The 21,039-nt window shown below is 49.3% G+C and overlaps 1 protein-coding gene across 1 annotated transcript in view; it reads right to left on the bottom strand.

Moving 5' to 3' along the window:
* The window catches only part of LOC103185068 (voltage-dependent L-type calcium channel subunit alpha-1D), a 133,502-nt gene that overhangs the window by 62,345 nt on the left and 50,118 nt on the right, over positions 1 to 21,039 (bottom strand). The window contains exons 4-9 of the mRNA XM_042339410.1: positions 19,911 to 20,050; positions 15,062 to 15,204; positions 12,862 to 13,014; positions 11,248 to 11,444; positions 10,307 to 10,410; positions 2,814 to 2,983 (exon numbers count right to left, since the gene is read on the bottom strand). Of these exons, the coding sequence (XP_042195344.1) occupies positions 2,814 to 2,983; positions 10,307 to 10,410; positions 11,248 to 11,444; positions 12,862 to 13,014; positions 15,062 to 15,204; positions 19,911 to 20,050 (907 nt within the window). The remainder of the gene's footprint in view (positions 1 to 2,813; positions 2,984 to 10,306; positions 10,411 to 11,247; positions 11,445 to 12,861; positions 13,015 to 15,061; positions 15,205 to 19,910; positions 20,051 to 21,039) is intronic.

Raw genomic sequence — 21,039 nt, 5'->3', positions numbered from 1 at the left:
TCATTGACCGTGCATTTTGTGGGCGAAACGCAGCTGCCGACTGCGCACAGCAGCGTCCCGCGAACAGCCGTGGATTGAGTGAGCAAATTATTATCATTGTTTTTTTAAAAACATTTATTTTGATGGGATTATTACCCCCGGAAAAGCGATCCGCCAATCGACTAACGAGCGGGTTCCCACTTAATTACTGCCAGGTAAACAGAGGCGTGTGCGTGGAGTAAGGAAACCTGCCCAATGTTTGGAGGGCTTCACTGGCCGCTGAACAACTTCAGTGCATAACTGTGCATAGGTTGTGTCCAGATCAGTGGTTAGCAGGATTCCGTTTAAAATAAAAGGATGGCACTGAGCTTACAACGGGGGCGGGAGGCGGGTAAGTAATCCGTCGTGGGCAGATAACATTCCTAGAGGGCGAGATCAAACGTGGGCGGAAGGGCCTTCTTTATCTGCCCCTCGCTCGTTAAGTTTATAGCCCGACTGTTTTAAGCGTTTAATTAAATGAGCTGCAGACACTGCACGGATCAGGCAAAGCAGGTTGAAGGAATTGGATGTGTGCCGTGATTTTTATCTCCACTGAACGGGATCGAGTCCAGTCGAGAGACGGGCCTTTTGCTCCCCTCGATTTGCGTGTGACGGGAAGGTTGTGGGTGTTGGCGGATGGGGGTGGGCCGGGCTGGGGGTTGTTGTGGGAGGGTGGGGTAGGGGGGGAGGTTGGGTGTTTGGAGCTCGCAGCCTAGGCTGAAGCTCCAGTGTGGTGTCGTATTGTCGGAGGCTAGACATTAAACCCAAGGCTCTGTCTATTCCCCCGGTAGCGTTCGAAAGGACTTTCTCCCCGTGTCCTGGCCGACAGTTTTCAAACGTGCTCATTTGAGGGTTGGAATACACACATATAGTTTGGGACACGACATGCCAAGTGACTCTCAGGATGGCGGAAGGCAAACTGGATGGAACTTGGTCTTCTTCAGCCCAGTAAATTCTTAAGTTCTTACACAGGGTGACCAAATAGTCATAATGACTACCCTGTTATCTACAAAATAAATCATCACTTTGATTAAGACTTATCAGATATTGTGGTGGGATCGCGACTTTTTGGTCACCCTGTGGAAGGGAGACTGGTCTGTGTTTTAATGGTGGAGCATTGGGTCTCTTGACACTTTTTTTTTGTAGCCTTAACGGAAAATAAACAGCCTCGGCGACACCCGAGTGCCATTCTCAGTCACCTAAAGACGTGTCAGACACCAAAGCAGATGCAGCGTGACAAACGTGAGCGGCAGAGTCAAGAGGGATTATTTGCCTGGTTTGCGTCTTGAGAGTTGTCACGTTTCTGCCTTTGGGGTGGCAGCCGGTAAGGGAGGCGGACAGGAGGGTGGGTGGCACTCGCGAGAGGCAAGACAGGGGATGATCAGATCAGGTTTATCTTTGATCGGTAAAGATTGCTTGGCCAACGCTTAATAAATGGCGAGTTGGTAGGGTCTGGAGAGCACCGCCTGAGAGGGTGGCGGAGGCCGATTCACCAATCACTTTCAGAAGGGAATTGGATTACAAATATCAATAAATAACCCTCGCGTTTGACACAGCACCGAATCACGTCTTCGAGACGTCTCGAAGCGCTTCACGGAATATACGGTGAAGTGAATTGACGGTGTGGTTTTGGGGGTGCGGGTACTTGAAAGGAACGAAAATGAAAAGGGGCAGCGCGGGGCAGTGGGACTACACGGTAGCTCTTTCACTTGTGCTCGAATGCACTGTTCGAGTAAATTAAGGGCTAAATTAAAACAACAGCAAACGATTTGCATTTTTATTGACGTTTCAAATCGCACGTGGGCTGAAGGGACTTCTTTTACCAGAAACGATCTTGCGATCTCATCTGCGGTATTCCTTAACGGGATTCGTTTTAATCAGGAACCCGAGGGGAGGGAAGGGGAGGGGAGAGGAGGGGAGGTGGAGAGATTCTCTCCAGTAACTGAAGTGTGTCGCATGTCCTGCAGGAACTCGACGCGGAGAGGAACAGGAATAGACGGGAATTGTGAGAGCAGGAAATCACTGTGACGAGAGATATCCTTCGCGTGACCCCAGGGGCGAGTTTAAACGACCAGTTTATTGGTCAAGCAAAAAAGGTTGGCCAAAAACTAATCGTAGAAACATCAAAACATTGCACGTGTGAGTCCATTATAAAACCCGACTTGCACATAACTTTACACAAGTCATCATAGAATCATACAGCGCAGAAGGAGGCCATTCGGCCCATCGTGTCTGTGCCGGCTCTTTGAAAAGAGCTTCCAAATCAACCCCACTCCCCCCCCCCCCCACCACCCGCTCTCTCCCCATAGCCCTGCAAACTTGCCCTCCCCGAATAATTTTGCAGCCGCACGCGCAGGTTTGCCGCAACTCAGGCTTTGCACGAGTCGTGTTAATTGTTACGGTCCCAACCTGTGTGAGTTTTGCTGTAGGGTAGAGTTACGCTGTAAATCGAGAAAATATTCAAGCGAGTAACATTTATTTTGTTGGCCGACCAAAGAGGTCGCCCCACCCTCTTGCTGCCCCTGCGCTAGCTGAACGGTACGGACGCTATTTTCACTCTGTAGCACAGCAAAACACGTGCAGGTGGGACGCATGGAATTCTCAGTTGGGTTTGGAGACTCTTAAGCGCGGCGACACTTGTCAAGACACGTGGAGGCTGACCAATAAACCAACCCCCCTCCCCACCACCATAAAAAACCCCACACCAGAGCAAACAAAGTTAGCGTCGATCACGTTAACAGTCCCCCCCCCCCCCCCGCTTCGGCCGTGCATCGGTAAATGTAAAAGCGACTCACGATTTCTCTTCTCCTCGTTGCCTCCATCTTCTTCGTTCTCAGGGTCAATGTCCTCGGCCTGTGTGATCCAGTCCAGGTATCCCTTCAGGTCCTCCTCAAGCTGCTGTTTCTCCCGTAGCTTCTGAAAGTCTCCCCTGGCTTTGGCTTTCTCTCTCTCTTTAGAAAATTCACTGGGCGATTCGTACAGCAAGAGAGAGGGGAGAGAGGAGGAGAGTTTCAATCAGAGAGGGAGGTGGCGGCAAAAAGAGAGAGAGAGAGAGAGAGAGAGAGAAAGAATGTAAGAAAAAAAAACAAGCACAGCCTCAACCGTAATTATTGGTAATTGTTTGCGATGGATTTTACATTAATGTGAGGTCTCTCAAAAGGGGAATATATTTCCCGCACAATCCTACGCCGGTTTGGATTTCAAGGCAAAATCAAAACTAAATCTGTTTACAGGCTAAAGATATTCAGTGGAATTTCAGGCCGTAAGAACGTTTGGTCATCGACTGTAACCTTTAAACGGTTGATGAAGTCAGAGCCCTGCTCACCAACAACCACAACATGTAATCTCAGAGTTATTGTAATCACAGGGTCAGTTCATCTCATCTCAAAGTCAGGGCGCTCTCTCTCTCTCGCTCAGGCAGGATGCAACTGAACCCTCCTCAAGATCCTCTCCTTCCTTCATTCCTCCCTCAACAGCAAGCACGAAGGCAAATCAATCCACACTCGCATAACACACGCGCTCATATACACACGTAAGCGCGCACAGTCTCATGCAAACGCGCTCACACAAACACACAAATACCCTCACACAAACACACGCACTCACACAGACACAGTCTCACACACTCACACCCGCCCACACTCACACGCGCGCGCGTCCGCTGTGAACACTATCCCGATGCCAACAGTCACAAACCCTGGCTTAAGCCACGTCCTTGTAAAACGTTCTGAACTTCGAGACCTACAACGTCCAGTGAACTCTAATATTCTCGTAAGGCTTAGGCTTGGCTGTCTAACAAAATACAATTACACCGAGAATCGACTTGCGCTCTGCTCTGATGTGTAAATCCCTGCTGTCTGGATGTTTCCTCCAGATCCTAACGCCTTGGCAACCAAGTAATAATCATATTATAAAAATACTACTACTAATAATTCTGGTATTTGATACAGCGCCTTATCACATCGCCCCAGACGTCTCAAAACGCTTCTCAGCCTCAGCGCCGAGTTATTAGGAGTTAGGTGAGTCAGGCGGGCGTGTAAATAGATAAATAAATGCGAGCAAGGTATTGACAGCATGATGACTTAAGTGTTAGAGACTAGATAAGATAGGGTTGAGTTAGCAGAAGTTTACTGCAGTGATCAAAATAATAATCATCCCCTTGCAGTGGATCCAGGACCTTTCACAGCAGAAACATGTTTGAGCAGCGCATTGAGCTGTCCTCCCGATGTGAAAGGCGCCGTATAAATGCCTTGCTTTGTCCTTGTTGTCGCTGCACTCGAAACATTTACACGATTTTTTTCTCCTGTGAAGTGTAGTGGCCGTGTGTCCCTCGCGGCCCGATTTTGCGAGGACCCCCCCCCCCACCCCCACCCCCCCGGACCGCTGAAAGCCACGCAACGAGCGAGCGACGCGAATCCTTCTGTCTCGTCCTTCTAAAATCATCGCAGCAAGGAAAAAATATCGGAATTTCTGGGAGCCAGATGCCTCGAGGGGTTACTAGCAAGGGGCTTGATGGGAATCAAATGAACGATCCTCGGATCTGATCGCAGAGCTCTGCGGAGATCGGTTGCGGATCACCCTTCACCCCTCGGGTCGGTTGCTCAGTTGGTGAGCTGCGGACGTGAAGCCCTCAATTCGTTCCCCTGCTGAGCTGAACACAGTGCCGGAGATGGGGTACACTCCCCGACCTTGATCGGAACAGACAGATTGCACATCCCAGAGTTCAGTCCATCACACTGAGCCCTGCCACCCCCCACCCCCCCTCGCCCCTTCCCCCCCGTTTCTCCTTCCCCCTTCCCCCTTCTCTCCCTCTCTCTCTCTCTCTCTTTCTCTCTCTCTTCCCCCCACCCACTCTCCCTCCCCCCCCGCCAACCGCCCCAAACCCGAGGGCGTTTGAATCGACCCCACCGCAGCAGGCACGAGTTTGGAACAGAATCCCGGTTCAGTTCCACGGGCTGCGGGTCTCGTCGCGAGGAATTTTATCGCCGTCACCAACAGCCGCAAAAATGAGAATGGTAAATAATCATAACGGAATCCGGGCTAATATCTCAGTGTTAAGGCCCAGCTTTGCGGCCCGTATCAACGTACATCGATGCGCTTAATGCAATCGGATGCCCTCACGACGTTTTACTTGCAATTTTAAAAAAATATATAATAATAATAATAATAATAATCCTTGCATTTGATAGAGCGCCTTATCACGTGGTTAAGACGTCTTAAAAAGCCCTTCATAGAATGTACTGCGAAGTGAATCGACTGTGTGTTATTCTGAGAGTGAGAGAGAGAGAGAGAGAGAGAGCGAGAGAGAGAGAGAGATGGGAAATAGGATAAATGAAAAAAAACAGGAGTACGTTAAGAGAGGAAAATGAAAATAACGTTTCGCAGCAGATGTCACTGTGCCACAAAATGTCAGCCACGATGAAGCGCCCTGAAGCCGTTTAGCGTATTCATCAGCTTCTGGATGCTCTCACACAGACTGTCAGACTCCACAACTCAAAGAATCTCAGTGCAATCCTTCCTCTATCTCTCTCTCTCTCTCTCTCTCTCTGTCTGTCTGTCTGTCCAAATATTCTGCATTCCCTTCGCAGAAACAAAGAAAGGTAGAAGCAGGAGGAGGCCATTCAGCCCCTCCAGCCTGTTCTGCCATTCTATAAAAGCATGGCTGATCCGTGCCTCAAGTCCAATCGCCCGCCCTTGCTCCATATCCCTTAATACCCGAACAAGTAGCGGACCACCTCAGCCTTGAAGACGTGAATGGATCCGGCACACAAAGCCTGGCCTTTTGGGGGAGAGAGTTCCAGATTTCCACTACCCTTTGGGCAAAAAACTACCTCCTGATTCCACCCCTAAATTTTAATATGATGCCCCCCTTGGCCTGGATTCCCCCACCAGAGGAAATAGTTTCTCTGGATCAGCCATGATCTATCAAATCCCTTTATTATTTTAAAAACCTCACTCAGATCACCCCTCACCCTTCTAAACTCCAGGGAATACAGACCGCGTTTATGAAACCTGTCCTCGTAATTTAACGCTTTAAGCCCTGGTATCATTCCGGTGACTTCATCGTCCACCGCAATAACAACAACAACAACAACCACAACCAATAAACAACAATAATAAACCTTACAACTGCGACACGCGGTCTTTCACGTCGGGGAGATGTCTCGAAAGGGGATCAAAGACATCCCTTTGCTGTTAACCCAGAGCCCTCCAACCTGATGCACTCTACCCTCGCTGTGTATTTATTGTCTTTCCAGGGTAAGAAAATCAAACGGGACAGACGCAAAACAAAGTGGCCGGCTTTCATCTCGGATAAAACCTGGTTGAAATTAGGTCATTCACATAGGGTGGCTAATTAAAGCCCTGATTAATTAGTTGGCTTAATTGGTATTTCTAACGAAGTCGCCGGGGTCACGAATTGATTTGCGGACTTCCGCGCTGCCCCCAATATGCTTGCGAGCTACAGGCAATGAGCTGGAAGAAAAAAAGGTGGATAGCGAGGGAGGGGAAGAGGTAGAGCGGAGGATCGAGGGAGGGAGAAGGGAGTCCCAGAGGAATAGGATGAGGCTGCCAATAATAATAATAATAATAATCCTCGCATTTGATACAGCGCCTTATCACGTCTTTGAGACGTCTCAAAGCGCTTCACAGGATACACTGTAAATTGAATTGACTGCGTATTTTGTGGGCGAAACATGGCAGCCAATTGCACACGGCAGCGTCCCACAAACAGTCGTGGATTAAATGACCAAATGATTATTATTATTATTTTTTTGAAGGAATGATAACCCCCGGATAAGCGATCCGCCAATCGACTAACAACCAGGTTCCTACTTGCTGATAGGTAAACAGAGGCGTGTGGAGTAAAGAAACTTGCCTAAGGTTTTGCTCTGCCGGGAATTGGACCCAAGTCGCTCAAACCACTGAGCTACAGGACTCCAATAACTCACAATACACTTCAAATTGATCACAAGCAAAAGATCAGAGAATAAAGCACGTTCTCATACAAAGCGTAACGCTGTGGCCATTATCGTCTAAAAGAGCAAATACATTTGAATTTATTTCGTTAAGGTGAACCGCTGCTCCACTTGTGATACAAGGCTACCTTATTCACACCGTAATTGAATTGAATTGAATTTAATTAATAGGTTATAATTTGCAATTAACTTTAAGCAATAAAAAAAAATTACATTTGATGGCTGCGGCGCCTTTCAAGTCGAGAGGAACGTCTCAAAGCTCTTCACGGGATGCACTGTGAAGTGTAGTGACTGTGTATCTTGTGGGTGAACACAACAGTCAATTTGCGCACAGCAACATGGCGCAAGCAGCCGTGAAGTGAACGACCAATTTTTATCCAGGGAGAGAAACTCCCTTCTCTATTTGAATCGTGCCTTGGGATCATTAAGAACCATCAGAACAGGCAGCACCTCCACCGATGCAGTGGAGCCCATCAATGCATTGGAGTTCGAAGCTTTGAGGCGTGAGGAGGTGGGGGGGAGGGGGGAGCGAAGTGACCTGCAACCTGACTCAGAGGTGAAAGTGCTACCGACTGAGCTGGGCTGCCATCACCAAATCCAACCACCGTGCAATTTGTCAGGCGATGGTGATTTCGCCCTTAGAAATGGCGTGGATTCAGGCAGTGGTCGTTTTCCTTCCTTGAAACAAATAGTCCAAAGTACCCACCGCTCGACAGACAACGACAGTCAGTCAAGGAGCAGAGAAAGAACAACAACAACTTGTGCTCGTCCAGCCCCCTTCACGCAGTTTAGCGTCTTGGAAAGCGTAAGGACGGCGGGGAGAGGGCAGCCGAGGAGAGGGATGGATCAGGAGAGAAAGAGAGAAAGAGAGAGAACTATCATTGAGGAGGAAGTGGATAGCACAGGATAGCGGAGTCATCTTGACAAGAGAGTGTTTGTTTGGGGGAGATTGGATCGGACGTAAAGATATTCCAAAGTACTTCCATCATTGAGACCCATGGGCTATTAAGCAATAAATCACTGTTCACACCTCCACACGTGTGATGTAAGCTGTCAGCGCGATGCCTGAGCTCACCAGATCCACAGTAGCACTGTCAGCTGCGTGGTTTGCAATAGCGCGCATCACACACACACACACAACCCACACTTTCCTACCTTCTGGGATCCCGCAGTGAGTTGGCAGAGTGAATAAAAGGCGACCGCATTTCCCTACTCCTCTCCGTCATCATCTGTTTTCTTCCCCCCCCCCCACCCCCTCAACCCTCCGCCCCCCCACCACAACACACAATGTGAGTCCCCAAATTTCCACCTACCCTGAGCCCGCTGAACTATTTTGTCTTCAAAAACATTGGTGTTAGGCCTCTGATCAATCCAATGCCAAGTGGAAGAGGATGTATAAAGTTGAGGTTCATTTTCTTCCCCCCCCCACCCCCGCAAAGTCCGTCCGTGCCAGAGCAAATTCTGCAGTGAGAACCACACGCGCACACTGGGTTCTAGCTTGTCTAGCCCTGAAGCTATCAGGACACATGTGCGCGTCCAAGTCCGGAGGACCCACTTCGTAGAGAAGATGAAATAATCATAATAATCCTTGCATTTGGTACACGGTGGGTTTCGCTTGCAGCGACTGTGCGTTCTGGAGGCTAACACGCCAGCCAATTTGTGCACAACAGCCACTGAAGCGAAGGACCAATTTATCTGAGGGATTATCGGCCAGGACAATGGGAGAGAGAAACTCCTCTTCTCTTTTCGAGTGGCGCCGTGGGATGTTTAACGCAGACGGGGAGCTCGACTTAACATCTCGCCCGAAGGACGGCACCTCCGACAGTGAAGCACACTCCCAGCGCTGCATTGGGGCGTCAGCCTGGACTATGCGAGTCCCATGTTTCCCCTGACACCCAGGAAGATAATGGAATTTCATACGCAAGACAAGGTCCCGCTCGCACCCCACCCCACTGAATCCACAGGGAAAACTGCTCCGACCAGCAAACCTACCCCAACTCAGGAGAGAGTTGCGGAATAGTATTAAGCACGGGGGAGAGAGAGAGAGAGCAACAAAGGACCACAGAACAAGGGTGTAACACCCACCATCCTGGAGTTGACAGCAAACTCCTGGAAAAGAGGCCGGTTTGTGATCCGACACTCTCCCATCGCAACAACGTCAACAGCAAACCACAAAATACACGCGCACTCACACGCACACGCACACAACAACTCCCAGTCCAGGTGAAAAGCCACGTGCAGCACATCTCTCACCGTGTCGGTGAGCGACTTGTTATCTCAAAACAAAAGCGGTCAACGAATCACCCCCCCCCCCCCACACATACGCATGCATGCAAGCCCCAGTCTGGCAAGCAAAACCTGCGGGAAAACAGCAGTGAGGTGCAATCTTCGGGGTGCACATGCACAAGACAAAAGAGCAGCACCCCCACCTCCCTCGCCTCCGCTCCCGCTCAGCCCCCGAACCTCCACACACCAACCTCCCACCCCACCCCAGCCCAGCCCAGCTCGCTTTGGGTCTTGTAAGAAGAGAACACCTCAAGCGAAAGGAAACAAAAACACCGAATTCAATTCAACTGCTTACCCACTGAGCACACCCAGAACTAGGTTAAGTACAAAGAAGGAGCCTATGATGATTAGACTAACAAAATACAGCCACGGCACTTCAAATCCAATAGCATCATTGACCTGAAAGAGTGAAAAAGTACCCGTTATGGTTATTTATGCCGTAAAAAGCCACAAAGTCCTGGAGCCAGTTGCCTGAGCCCTGAGATACCAAATCCAAGGGAACCCATATATAATTGCAGAACCTCTGAAGCAGATGCCCCCTTCACCTTGTCGCCCGCAAGGGACACCCCCCCTGCCCTCCCCCCTGCTGCCCTCCCCCCCCATAAAACAATCCCGGGCAGCAGTGAGAAAAGGTGGGGGTGGGTAAGGAGACAGGGGAGAGGCATTCAGATGCCCCGCTCCCACTTGTGCCGAAGTCTGCGCTCCCGATCAGCGTCCAGGCTGTGCAGGGCTCAACACGGGACGTGGAACACGGAAGCCGGGCTGGTATTTTGGGCTGGGAGCTCCCGGTACACTCACCGCCTGTGTTTTGCCGGCCACATCTCAGCCGACTGCAGCGGCAAACTGCAAGTATGAATGGGGCATCGACACAAGCTCCACTCTTCCCTCTCACCTCCGTCTCGGCTCTCGTGAGGCGGTTTGTTTTTTTGGGGGGGTGGGGGGTTGGCTGGTCGTTATTTATTTTTTGCTTCTTTGCAACTGGAGGCAGGACTTTGCTGTCCAGACAATAGGAAGCATCTGCTTACCCGCTCAGAACACCGAGCACAAGATTAAGAACGAAAAAAGATCCAAAGATGACGAGACTGACAAAATAGACCCACGGCAATTCATATCCCATGGCATCCTGCATCTGTAGGGGTGACAGGAGGTTATGTGCAAGAGGCAGACTGGAGGTGCGCTGAATTCTAGTTACATTAGTAATAATATTGGTAATTATAACAATAGTATCGCTAATTATTATAATAATCCTTGCGTTTGTCGAAGCGGCTGGTAAAGTGGGAGGACGCCTCAGAAAGCTCCACTTCACTTTGCGGGATTTTACTGTAAAGTAAGAGCAGTGACTGGGTGCTTTGCACGTGAACGCAACAACCGTGTCCCACAGGCAGCCGCGAACTGGACGACCGACTTTATCCGGGGGCGAGATGGACGGCCGGGACCCCGGGAGAGGGAGAGAGACTCCCTTCTCCTTCCAAACAGGGCCACGGGATCTTTCAACGTCTGCCTGACCAGGCACAGAGAGGGAGCTTGGTTTAACATCCCATCTAAAGGACGGAGTCTTCGACAATGCAGCACACACACCCTCCCCACCGCCCCCCCCACCCCCACATCGAGTGTCCGTTCCTAAGTCCCTGACATGGGGGGGGGGCCTTGAACCCACAACCTTCTAAATCAGAGTAAAATTGTGTGCACAGGAGAGAGAAGGGAACAGAGGCGTGTGTATGTGTGCGTGCGCGCGTGTGCGTATGTGGGGTGCGGGGAGAGGGGATCGGGAGGGGGTTGGAAGCGGAAGGAAATCTTTAACGAGTGAGGCTTTCAGCACTGGGAGAGAGACAGACCACAAGCAGCGTCGTGCGTACCTCTTGCGTGCTTAAGATAGACAACGACGAGACGTGAGATACACTCCCGAGCGCAGGTTCGAGTTGAGTTACCCTCAGACGCCCGCCGCCCAGCCCGACCGGCCACTCACCCAGTACAGGACGTCCGTCCACCCTTCCATGGTGATGCACTGAAAGACGGTTAACATTGCAAAGGCAAAGTTGTCAAAGTTGGTGATGCCTCCGTTCGGCCCTGGCCAGTTCCCCCTGCAATCTGTGCCGTTGATGGAACATGGACGACCATTCCCTGAGAAAGCGCATGGCGCTGGATCCTCTTCTGCTAAAATACCTGGGAACGGAAGGCCACAGGAGGGCAATTAGTGTAACAAATGAATGCAGAGCGGAGCTCCCGCTCCATACCACATGTGGATGGGCAGGGCAGTTGGGATTAAACAGATCTGACAAATCTGATAAACTGGGGGCACAGGCTCAGTGGGCTGAATGGCCTCCTCCTTTCCCTGTGTTTCCCAGCTTCTTAAAACCGAAACCGAGCACTCCCCCCCCCCCTCACCCCCCGCGCAACAAAAAACCCGGTCGCTCAATCCTTGGCTGTTTGTGGGACGCCGCTGTGCGCAATTGGCTGCCGCCTTTCACGGCCGAAAGACACAGGCACTACACTTTAATGCGTGTATAATCTGTGAAGCTCTTTGAGACGTCTCGACGACGTGATAAGGTGCAATATCAAATGCAAGGGTTATAGTTATGATTATTATTATTATTATTAATATTACAATGCGATCGGAAAACTGCAACCGGCTTAGAATTCATAGAATCGTAGAATTATACAGTGCAGGAGGAGGCCATTCGGCCTATCTTTGAAAAGAGCTTCCAAGTCAATCCCACTCCCCCGCTCTCTCCCCATAGCCCCGCAAACTTGTCATTCCCAAATAATTATCTAGTTCTCCCTTAAAAGTTGTTATCGAATCGACTTCCCCCGGCCTTTCAGACAACGTAATCCAGATACTCGCTGTGTAAATTTACGTTACCTTTTTTAATTGAATTAAATTACGTTCAATTGATTTAAATCCAATTTCAATTGGCAAACATTTTTTCTGTGGGAGGGGGTTAATTACTGAAAGGCATCTTTGCAATGTTAAATCTTCGTCGGCGCTGTGAGGCTGATAGAAAAATCTGGCGCTTCTGTTGTCTTTGGTCTGTTTCAAGGCATTTTTTCCCCGAAGTTGGAGAGACGTTCAGGTTCCAAAAAGTTGTTAGTTTGACCTGTTTGGGAATGCTCCCCCACAAATCTGTCACATTTCAAGACAGAACAAAGAACTGAGAGGACGCCATACATATATTTCACTCTCTGTAAGTGGAATAAATCTCATCATCGCCAAATTGTCTTGCGAGAGATATAGAGGGAGAGAAAGAGGGAGAGAGAGCGAGAGAGAGAAAGAGAAATGTGCTCTGCATAACAAATAATCCCACCAGTGGCAGGTTGAAGTGGATTTAGGACATTGCATTCGACACAGCATTTGTATCACGGATATATTTCCATAAAGTTGTAGTGACTGTATATTTTACAGGCACCCACAGCCCAATTTGCACACAGCAATGTCCCCAAAACATCAGGTGAATCACTAATTTATGGTGAGAGGAAATTGTTTGTGCGTGAGTGAGTGAGTGAGTGAGTGAGTGAGTGAGTGAGTGAGTGAGTGAGTGAGTGAGTGAGCGAGTGATGAGTTCGTTCGTTCGTTCGCTCTTACCTGTGTTGCCGATGAAACAGGTTTTGTGCATTTTTCCTATAAACAGCTCCAGTCCTATGATGGCATAGATGACAATAACAAACAGTACCAATAGGGCAATATGGAGAAGAGGAACCATGGCTTTGATGATGGAGTTCAAGACGACTTGTAAACCTTTGTGAGACACGGAAAAACAGGGGCGTTAGATATACCGTCAATAAAGCTGTGCTGAAGCGTATAAGGTGTTACAAATTTCATACCACGCTTTGTCTCATCGGCAAAAACGTCTCAGAGCACTTCGCGCAGTTACTTGTCAAATGGATTCACTGCCAAATGTGGCGGCCAATTTGCTACGCACGATGTCGACAACAACTTGCGTTTACATGGTGCCCTTCACCGGGGCTCGGGAGTGTCTCGGAGGGCTCACGGAAATGTCGCCACATGCAGCAGAGGAGCGAACGACCAGTTTCGCTGCAAAATAATCCACATTTTGCTGCTGTTGTTGTTGTTGTTGTTGTTGTTGTTGCTTTGAGTAAATGGCCTGGCACATTTGGCTCCTACAGGAAACTGAGTGAAATCCTGCGAGACATTTCGACGATGAGACACCGAACGCAAGCACAAGAGTTATTATGACTGTCAAAGAGAAATTCAGTCTGTGCAACGCGACGAGCTGTTTTTTTTGTTCGTCCGGTTAGAAAACTAAAATAACTGTTGTCCCCCCCTCTTCAAAGCTCGATTATCACAAGCCCATCAGGAAGAAAAATACACAAACAAGCACATTAAGTTCTCTCAAAATCTCACTGGCCGCTCGTGGTGTCAATTTGAAGGGTTTATCTTTTTTGCGGGGGTTGGTGGGAGGGGGCGTGAGGAGTTATCACACGTTCCATCCAAGTGCTGGGAAGCGAGCGAGCAACATAAATCTTCACGTTTTATCAGTAGGTTTCGCCCCTGAAGCGCATCGGATTCTGGACTCATTTCAAAGATACAAACTTCCCCTCCGAAGCATCAGTAAAGCGCAACAACTGTCATTTTAATTTGATTGAAACTCGTTAAAAAGTTTTAAGAGACGTTGGGGCGGGTAAAGAATTCCATCCAGTTCTAGACTTCCTTTTAACTCTATTTATGTAGCATTTCAGAACGTCTAGAAATTGGCAAATCGTCGCGTTCGGTCTTAACTTTGAAGTCAATTTCATTGTCTGCAGCGTCTTGCAGGATACCGGCTTCCGAATTAAGACCATGGTTTAATAACGCAGTAAATCTAGAACTGGGAGGAATTCGTCCTGTCGATAGACAAATTCTTGCCTTGAGTCGGAAGCCTGTGAGCTCAAACCCCACGTCGGGATTTGGAACTCAAATATAGTCTAAGTTGAGACTCCAATGCAGTGATGGGGGGTGGGGGGCGGTGGAGGGGGGAGAGCTGAATTGTCAGAGGTGACGTCGTTCAGAGGAGACGTTAAACCGAGCTCCGGTCCGTGCCTGTTCAGGTGGACGCTAAAGGTCTCATGGCGTTAAAGGTCTCCTCCGGCCCGCTCCCTCCTGGTGTCCTGGCCGACAATCCCCCAAATAAAACTGGTCATTCGCTTCACGGCTTTGTGGCGACGTTGCTGTGTGCAAATCGGCTCTCGCCTTTCGCCCACAAAATACACAGTCACTGGGCTTTACAGTACATCCTGCGAAGCGCTTTGAGGTGATGCGAGCGACCGTCCACCTGATGTGAAAGACGCTGTACCGAACGTAATAATAATAATAATAATAATAATTAATATTATTATTATCGAATGTAAGGATTATTATTGTTGTGTATTTTTTGCAGCCAAAACATCCCCCACAAAAACAGCCACAAAGTTGGGGTCAGGTAAGGCAACAACAACAACAAAATTACATTTACACAGCACCTTCGCATCAGAAGAACATCTTAAGGCACTGGACAGTCAAGGGTTTGCACCCAAGCTGGCAGATGAAATCAGGAGGGGTGGAGGGCAGGGAATGGGGGGATGGGAGGTGGGCGGCCGAGAGCACGATCGAAGAAAGAGGTCTTGAGACGAGCCTTGAAGGAGGCGAGGGAGGGAGCGAGGCGGAGGGATTTGGGGGATGGAGTTCCAGAGGGCGAGGGGGTGGTTGGGGGGGGGGGGGGGGGGAGAGGGCGGAATGGTTGAAGGCGTGTCTGGTTGTGAGATGAAGGCAGCGTTGGGCTGCGGCACGAATGGTCGCGGGCACTTACTGGGCACGCCGGACACCAGCCGGAGAGGTCGCAGGACACGGAAAGCGCGGAGGGCCTTGACGTCGAAGCCGCCTGATTTACCAGCCGCGTGTCCTTCTCCGTCTGACACTTTGGTTACTTGTTCCAAGACAACACTAAACAAGCTGAAAACATAAACCACAAAACCCACAGCGGTGGGATTAGCACAACCTTCCACTGCGGAGTCCTGCCGCTCACAGGTTTAGAGCGCTCGCCCGGATTCGATTCCCGGGCGGGACGGAGCCTTGGCCAAGGTTCCCCACTCCACGCACACGCACGCGCACGCGCGCGGCTCTGGTTACCCCTCTGCAGTGAGTAGGATCCCGGTTTTTAGTCGATTGGGGGATCACTCTCGAGCGGTAAAAATCCCTCCTAAAGAATATATTGAGTCTCTCAGTCCACCACTGTTTGCGGGACTCTGCTTTGCGCAATAGGCTGCCGAGTTTCTACCGCAACATGCACAGTCACTCCACTTTACGATATATTTTGTGAAGCGCTTGGATCCCAACCGCCTGCTCAGGTCCACATCCCTGACTGTCCAGCACCTCGGGACGTCCTCCCGACATGAAAGGCGCGGTGTAAAATGTACTTTGTTCCCGTTGTTGTCTCAATGAAGTGCTAAGGCGCTCTATCAAATGCGAGGATTATTATTATGGTTACTTCCAGGGTCCACCTTCACTCTTTCACTGGGGGAGGGTTTGTTTGCAAAAAAGGATGAGATTCTGTAGTGGGGAAAGATTAAATCACCTTCACACCTAAACATAGCAATTGTTTCATTGAAGTAACAGCAACAACCGTACATTTATCATTAGACCCTCATGACCCATGACTGCCATAAGACTCTCAGCCCGGGTATACATGGAAAAACCAGAGGACACGACTTGCGATTGAAGGGTTTAAATTCAGAACGAATTTCAGTGACCAAATAGTGAACTTGTGGAACAGGCGCCCCCGAGGGAGACGGTTGAAGCAGAAAATGTTGATTCCTTCAAACACAGATTAGATAGTTTTCTTTTAGGGATATAACATTGTGGGATATAGCACATAGGGAGCGACCACCAGGAAGGTGGAAGGCGAACAAGATGGGGACCTTGGTCTTTTTTCGTCTTAGCATTTCTTATGTTATGTAACCGCAGAGACTTGTACAAACATGAAGACTGCTCAAACACGTAATGACTGCATATACACATAGAGACTGCGTATAAATGTAGAGACTCTATATGTACGTAGAGTTTGTTTTTGCATGCGGATACTGCATGTACGTAAGAGACTGTGCGTTACACAGAGAGACTGCGTGTACACAGTGAGACTGTGTACAGACGGAGAGACTGCATACACAGAGAGACTGTGCGTAGACAGAGAGATGGCAAGTATTCCTCATGTGCAATTTTATTCTGCCTCTCTTCCCTCCCTGGTGGATACGCTGGCTCGGCACGTGCCGGCTGTAATTAGCTATTATCGCGGGACATAGATTTCCTGGGCAGCTCACGTCAGCTCACACTGCGCATCTGCAGCTTCAATCAACTAATGCTGAACGGTGTGAGTCTCGGGCTGGCAGAGCAGAGTAAATGTAACGATGGTGGGGGGGAGAGGGGGAATGGAGTGGGGGGGGGGGGGCGAGAAGTAAAGTTAATGAAAGCCAATCAATCAATCCGCAGACCGGCACAGTGAAGGTGAATGAGACACAGAGCGCTGGGGCTCAGTCATTAACTGTGTCCTGCCCGGGAAACAGCTCAGTCGCTTCCCTCCGCCCCTCCTCTCCTCTACAGGGATTTCAGCACGCCCCCCCCCCCCCCGCCCCCCACTACCACCCCCCCACCCACCTCCCCCTATGTCCTTGTAAACCATCTGCCTACAAAATACACAGTCACTACACTTCACAGTGAAATCCTGTAACTGTAGAGCTTTGAGACGTCTTCCCAAATTGAAAGGCACTGTATCAAATACGAGGATGATGATGAGTATTATTATTATTATTATTATTATTATATATCGCAGGAGGAGAGGGGAGAGGGAGGGGGAGAGAGAGAGAGAGAGAGAGAGAGACAGAGGGAGGGGAGGAGAGTTGAGGAAGGAGAGGGTAGGAGAGAGGAGGAGAGCGAGAGAGATCGAAGAGGAGGTGCGACATGGATATCTTGGTGTAGGTGCAATGAGGTACATATCAAACGTGCCACCGAGTGGCCCTCTCCGTTCCAGTTAACAGAGCCGCGAAACGGGCAGAGCCCGGCACAGCCGCAGTCCGCCCACAAGCTTAACCACACACCAAAACGCAGGGCTGACTGATCAACCATTAAACAAGGCGTTCCGATTGAAGGCATCCAGCTGTGCTCCCTCGCCCTCTCCACCTCGCCCCCACTCCCTCCCTCCCTCGACCGCCCTCCCTCCCTCCCTCGACCTCCCTCTCTCCCCCTGGCTTCGGGTCGGACTCCGCCACCGTCGAGTGCACCGGGTCGCTAGCCCCCCCCCCCCCCCCCCCCGCGCGAGAGGCTCGGTATAAATGCAAGTTGTTGTCGCCGTGGTTGTTGAAGTGTCATTTTCGCAGTGGATCATTAAGGCGGTTGTTTTGTGAACAGTCTCCTTTGAATAACACGGCACCGGCGGTGGTATCAGTTCGGATGAAATGGAAATAACTCCTCTTAACAGTGAGTCATGAGCAAGCAAATGCATGCAGGAAGCACACCAAATTTACAACCTGACCTATATACACACTGAACCATATGAATATTGATGCAGGCACTCGTTTTTTCTCTCTCTCTCTCTCTCTCTCGTTTTCTCTCTCTCTCTCTCTCTCTCTCTCTCTATCTCGTTGCACCTGACTCTTAACACTGACAGGTTTGCACGCTGCAGATTTCGTTGCTATCATCTAAGCACAATGTTCATTAGTACGCTTGGGCCCTCTCTGATTCTCTCTCCCTCTCTCTTGCACTCACTCGCTTTATCTCTCTCTCTCCCCCTCTCTTTTCTCGTAAGAACATAAGAATTTGCTCGGCAAAAGCAGATCAAGGTCCATCTCGTTTGCCTTCTGCCATCCTGCCAGTCGCTTGACGTGTCGTGACCCAAACCAAATACTGTATCCCCGAGATATTATTTTCCAACAGAAATCTACCTAATCAACATGTTCTGCTTCCACCATCTCCCCGGAGAGCCTATGCCATACGTTTACTACTCGTTGTTTCTGAGAATTTGCTCTGAATTTACCCCTCTCTCTCACACACACTCTCTCTCTCTCTCTCTCTCCCTCTCTGTGAAAATATTTCCCGGATCCAATGGGAGAATTTCTGCCCCATAAACTACAGGTTCTTGATTTTTAAGAAAAATCAATTGGATTTATCGGACGAATCCACTTCTCGCTTTGAACAGTGAAACTCTCTGGGGCTCTCTTCCCCCGAAAGGCTGTGGATTCTGGATCCATTCACATTTTCAAGACTGAAGCGGATTCATATTTGTGGGGTCAGGGTATTAAGGGGCACGAGACAACTGAACTTGAGGTACAGATAATAATAATATATAATAATAATCCTTGCATTTGATATCGCGCTTTACACGTCTTCTAGACGTCCCAAAGCGCTTCACAGATCAGCCGTGATCTTACGGAATGGCAGAATAGAACGAATCCGCAGTGAACGAGCGGTAAACGTATGGAACAGGCTCTCCAGGGAGATGGTGGAAACAGAAAATGTTGATTATTTCGAGCACAAATTAGGTAGATTTCTGTTAGAAAATAATATCTCGGGGATACAGTATTTGGTTCGGTTCACGACCACGTCACGGGTTGAATGACCTCCTCCTGTTTCTATGTTTCTATGACACCCGAGGACTGTTGGTGTCTGTTTTCCTCACTGAAAATTCACTGTTGTAAAATGACAAATCAATTTCACATCTGCATCACTGTCACACCACACGCAGGGTAAAAGTTCCCAGAGAGCTGAAGTCTGGGACAACCCTATTAACATGTGGGATCAGTTACTTTTATGACTCAAACGTCCAAATGGGTCAACAGTAAATTTTTATGCAATGCTTCCAACCCAATGGCTTTTATTACAATAATAATAATGATGATGATGATACTTGAATCTGATACGGCATTTTTCACACATTGGGAGGACGTCTCGAAGCGCTTCAGTGCATTCACTGTAAAGTGTAGTGACTGTGTGTTGAGTCCCTGATCTTTTTATCCAATTCTGCTCCTTGCCAATCTCTTCAGATCCATTCCCCAAAGCTATTCCTGCTGTTTTATTGCTTGATTAGTGTATCCAGGGTCTTGCCTGTCTTATACTCTACAGTGCATACATAAATATATCTTTCTCTTTATTATTCTCCGTTGTGAGATTCCCATATCTTGCCTTGCTAAGCTCCCTCTAATGAGCATCTCTGCTGCTTGCCACCGTCTCTTGTGCCCTGTTTACACTGGCTGGAATGCGAAATCTCTTTCCAGGAGTCGAAATGTTATGAAGCCACGTACGTTCGCAGCACGGAAAGAGGCCATTCGGCCCATCGTGTCTTAAAGAGCAATCCTTTCTGTCTTTTCCCCCCTTGTGTGTGTGCGTGTGTGTGAGAGAGCCTGGCTCAGTGCTAGTGCTCTCGCCTCTGGAGTCAAAAGGGGTCCTGACCAACTCTCCCCCCACCCCCAAATAAAATCGGTCGCTCCCTTCATGTCGGTCGGCGCGCTTCACGGGAAGCTCTTTGCGAAGATCTTTTGAGCCGTTTCGATGCGATGAGGCGGCAGCGTAGCAAATTCAAACGGCAGTAAAACTTGCGCAAGTCTGACCTGCGTACATCGTTAAGATCGTGTTTCTTGGTTACACTGACACACATCGAAAGAGCGACTTACCCTACCACTACAATGACAAAATCCATCAAATTCCATCCGTTCCTTACATATGCATTGGGGTGTAACATCAATCCGTACGCGATAATCTTCAAAAATGTCTCAATTGTAAAAATTATAAGGAAGGCATATTCTACTTTTTCCTGAAAGACAAAAGGAAACATAACACGTTAACATGTCTCGAAGCAATGGAGCGTGGAGCACACGCACCCACACGCACCCCGGGCGCACATCATCTTCCACGGGTGCATTGCTTCCCGCGTGTCATAATAATAGTCCTTGCGCTTGACGCGGCACCTCATCACCTCGTTGAGACGTCTCAAAGCGCTTCGCAGAATAATGCTATTAATAATCCTTGCATTTGATTGCAGCGCCTTGTCACGTCTTCGAAGCATCTCATCACAGGATATACTGTGACGCGGATTGACTGTGTAATCCGCTGCTGGGAAAACAGAGGCGCGTGTGCGTGTGTGTGTGCGTGTGCGGAGTAAGGAAACTCGCCACTACGCTACAGGACTCCGCAATCACGTCCTGAACGTACTCCATGTGTAAACCGCTTCCCGCGTGTACGCTGCTTTCCCAACGTTAGCAACGAGTTAAACACTTTAGAAGGCGCTGCAGAATCAGAGGCTTGCAGAATTTGCAGCGTTTGTTGAAATTGCCACAGTATTTCAGCTGACGAGTGCTGCAAAAAATTTTTTATTGCGGATGCGCTGCCGGAGTCAGCCCTTTCTGAAGCTGTCAATGTATCTCCCACCTCGCTCGGACTCCCATTCCGCCCTGTAACACTCTCTCAGATGTTTAACTGTGTGAAAGGCGATTTCGATCTAAAATGTGCACGGATATCCATCCCGCCACCATCCGCGTTCCAGCGCCTCTCAGCCCACGAGAGCGATTTTTATGACTTAAAATTTAAGGTGAGGTGGCACAACAGCAAATTGCATTTGCACTTATATGGCGCCTTTCAGGGGGGGGTGGAATTGCTGAAAGAAGGCTCAATCCACCGGCGTTTGCGGAATGCTGCGGTGCGCAATTGGCTGCAGTGTTTCGCCCGCGAAACACACGGTCAATTCATCTCTACAGTATATTCTGCGAAGCGCTTTGAGACATCTCAACCGTGTGATAAAGGCTC

Source organism: Callorhinchus milii, unplaced genomic scaffold, assembly GCF_018977255.1.
Source record: "Callorhinchus milii isolate IMCB2004 unplaced genomic scaffold, IMCB_Cmil_1.0 Scaffold12, whole genome shotgun sequence".
Taxonomy (NCBI): Eukaryota; Metazoa; Chordata; class Chondrichthyes; order Chimaeriformes; family Callorhinchidae; genus Callorhinchus; species Callorhinchus milii.
This window is presented reverse-complemented; position numbering and strand designations above follow the sequence as displayed.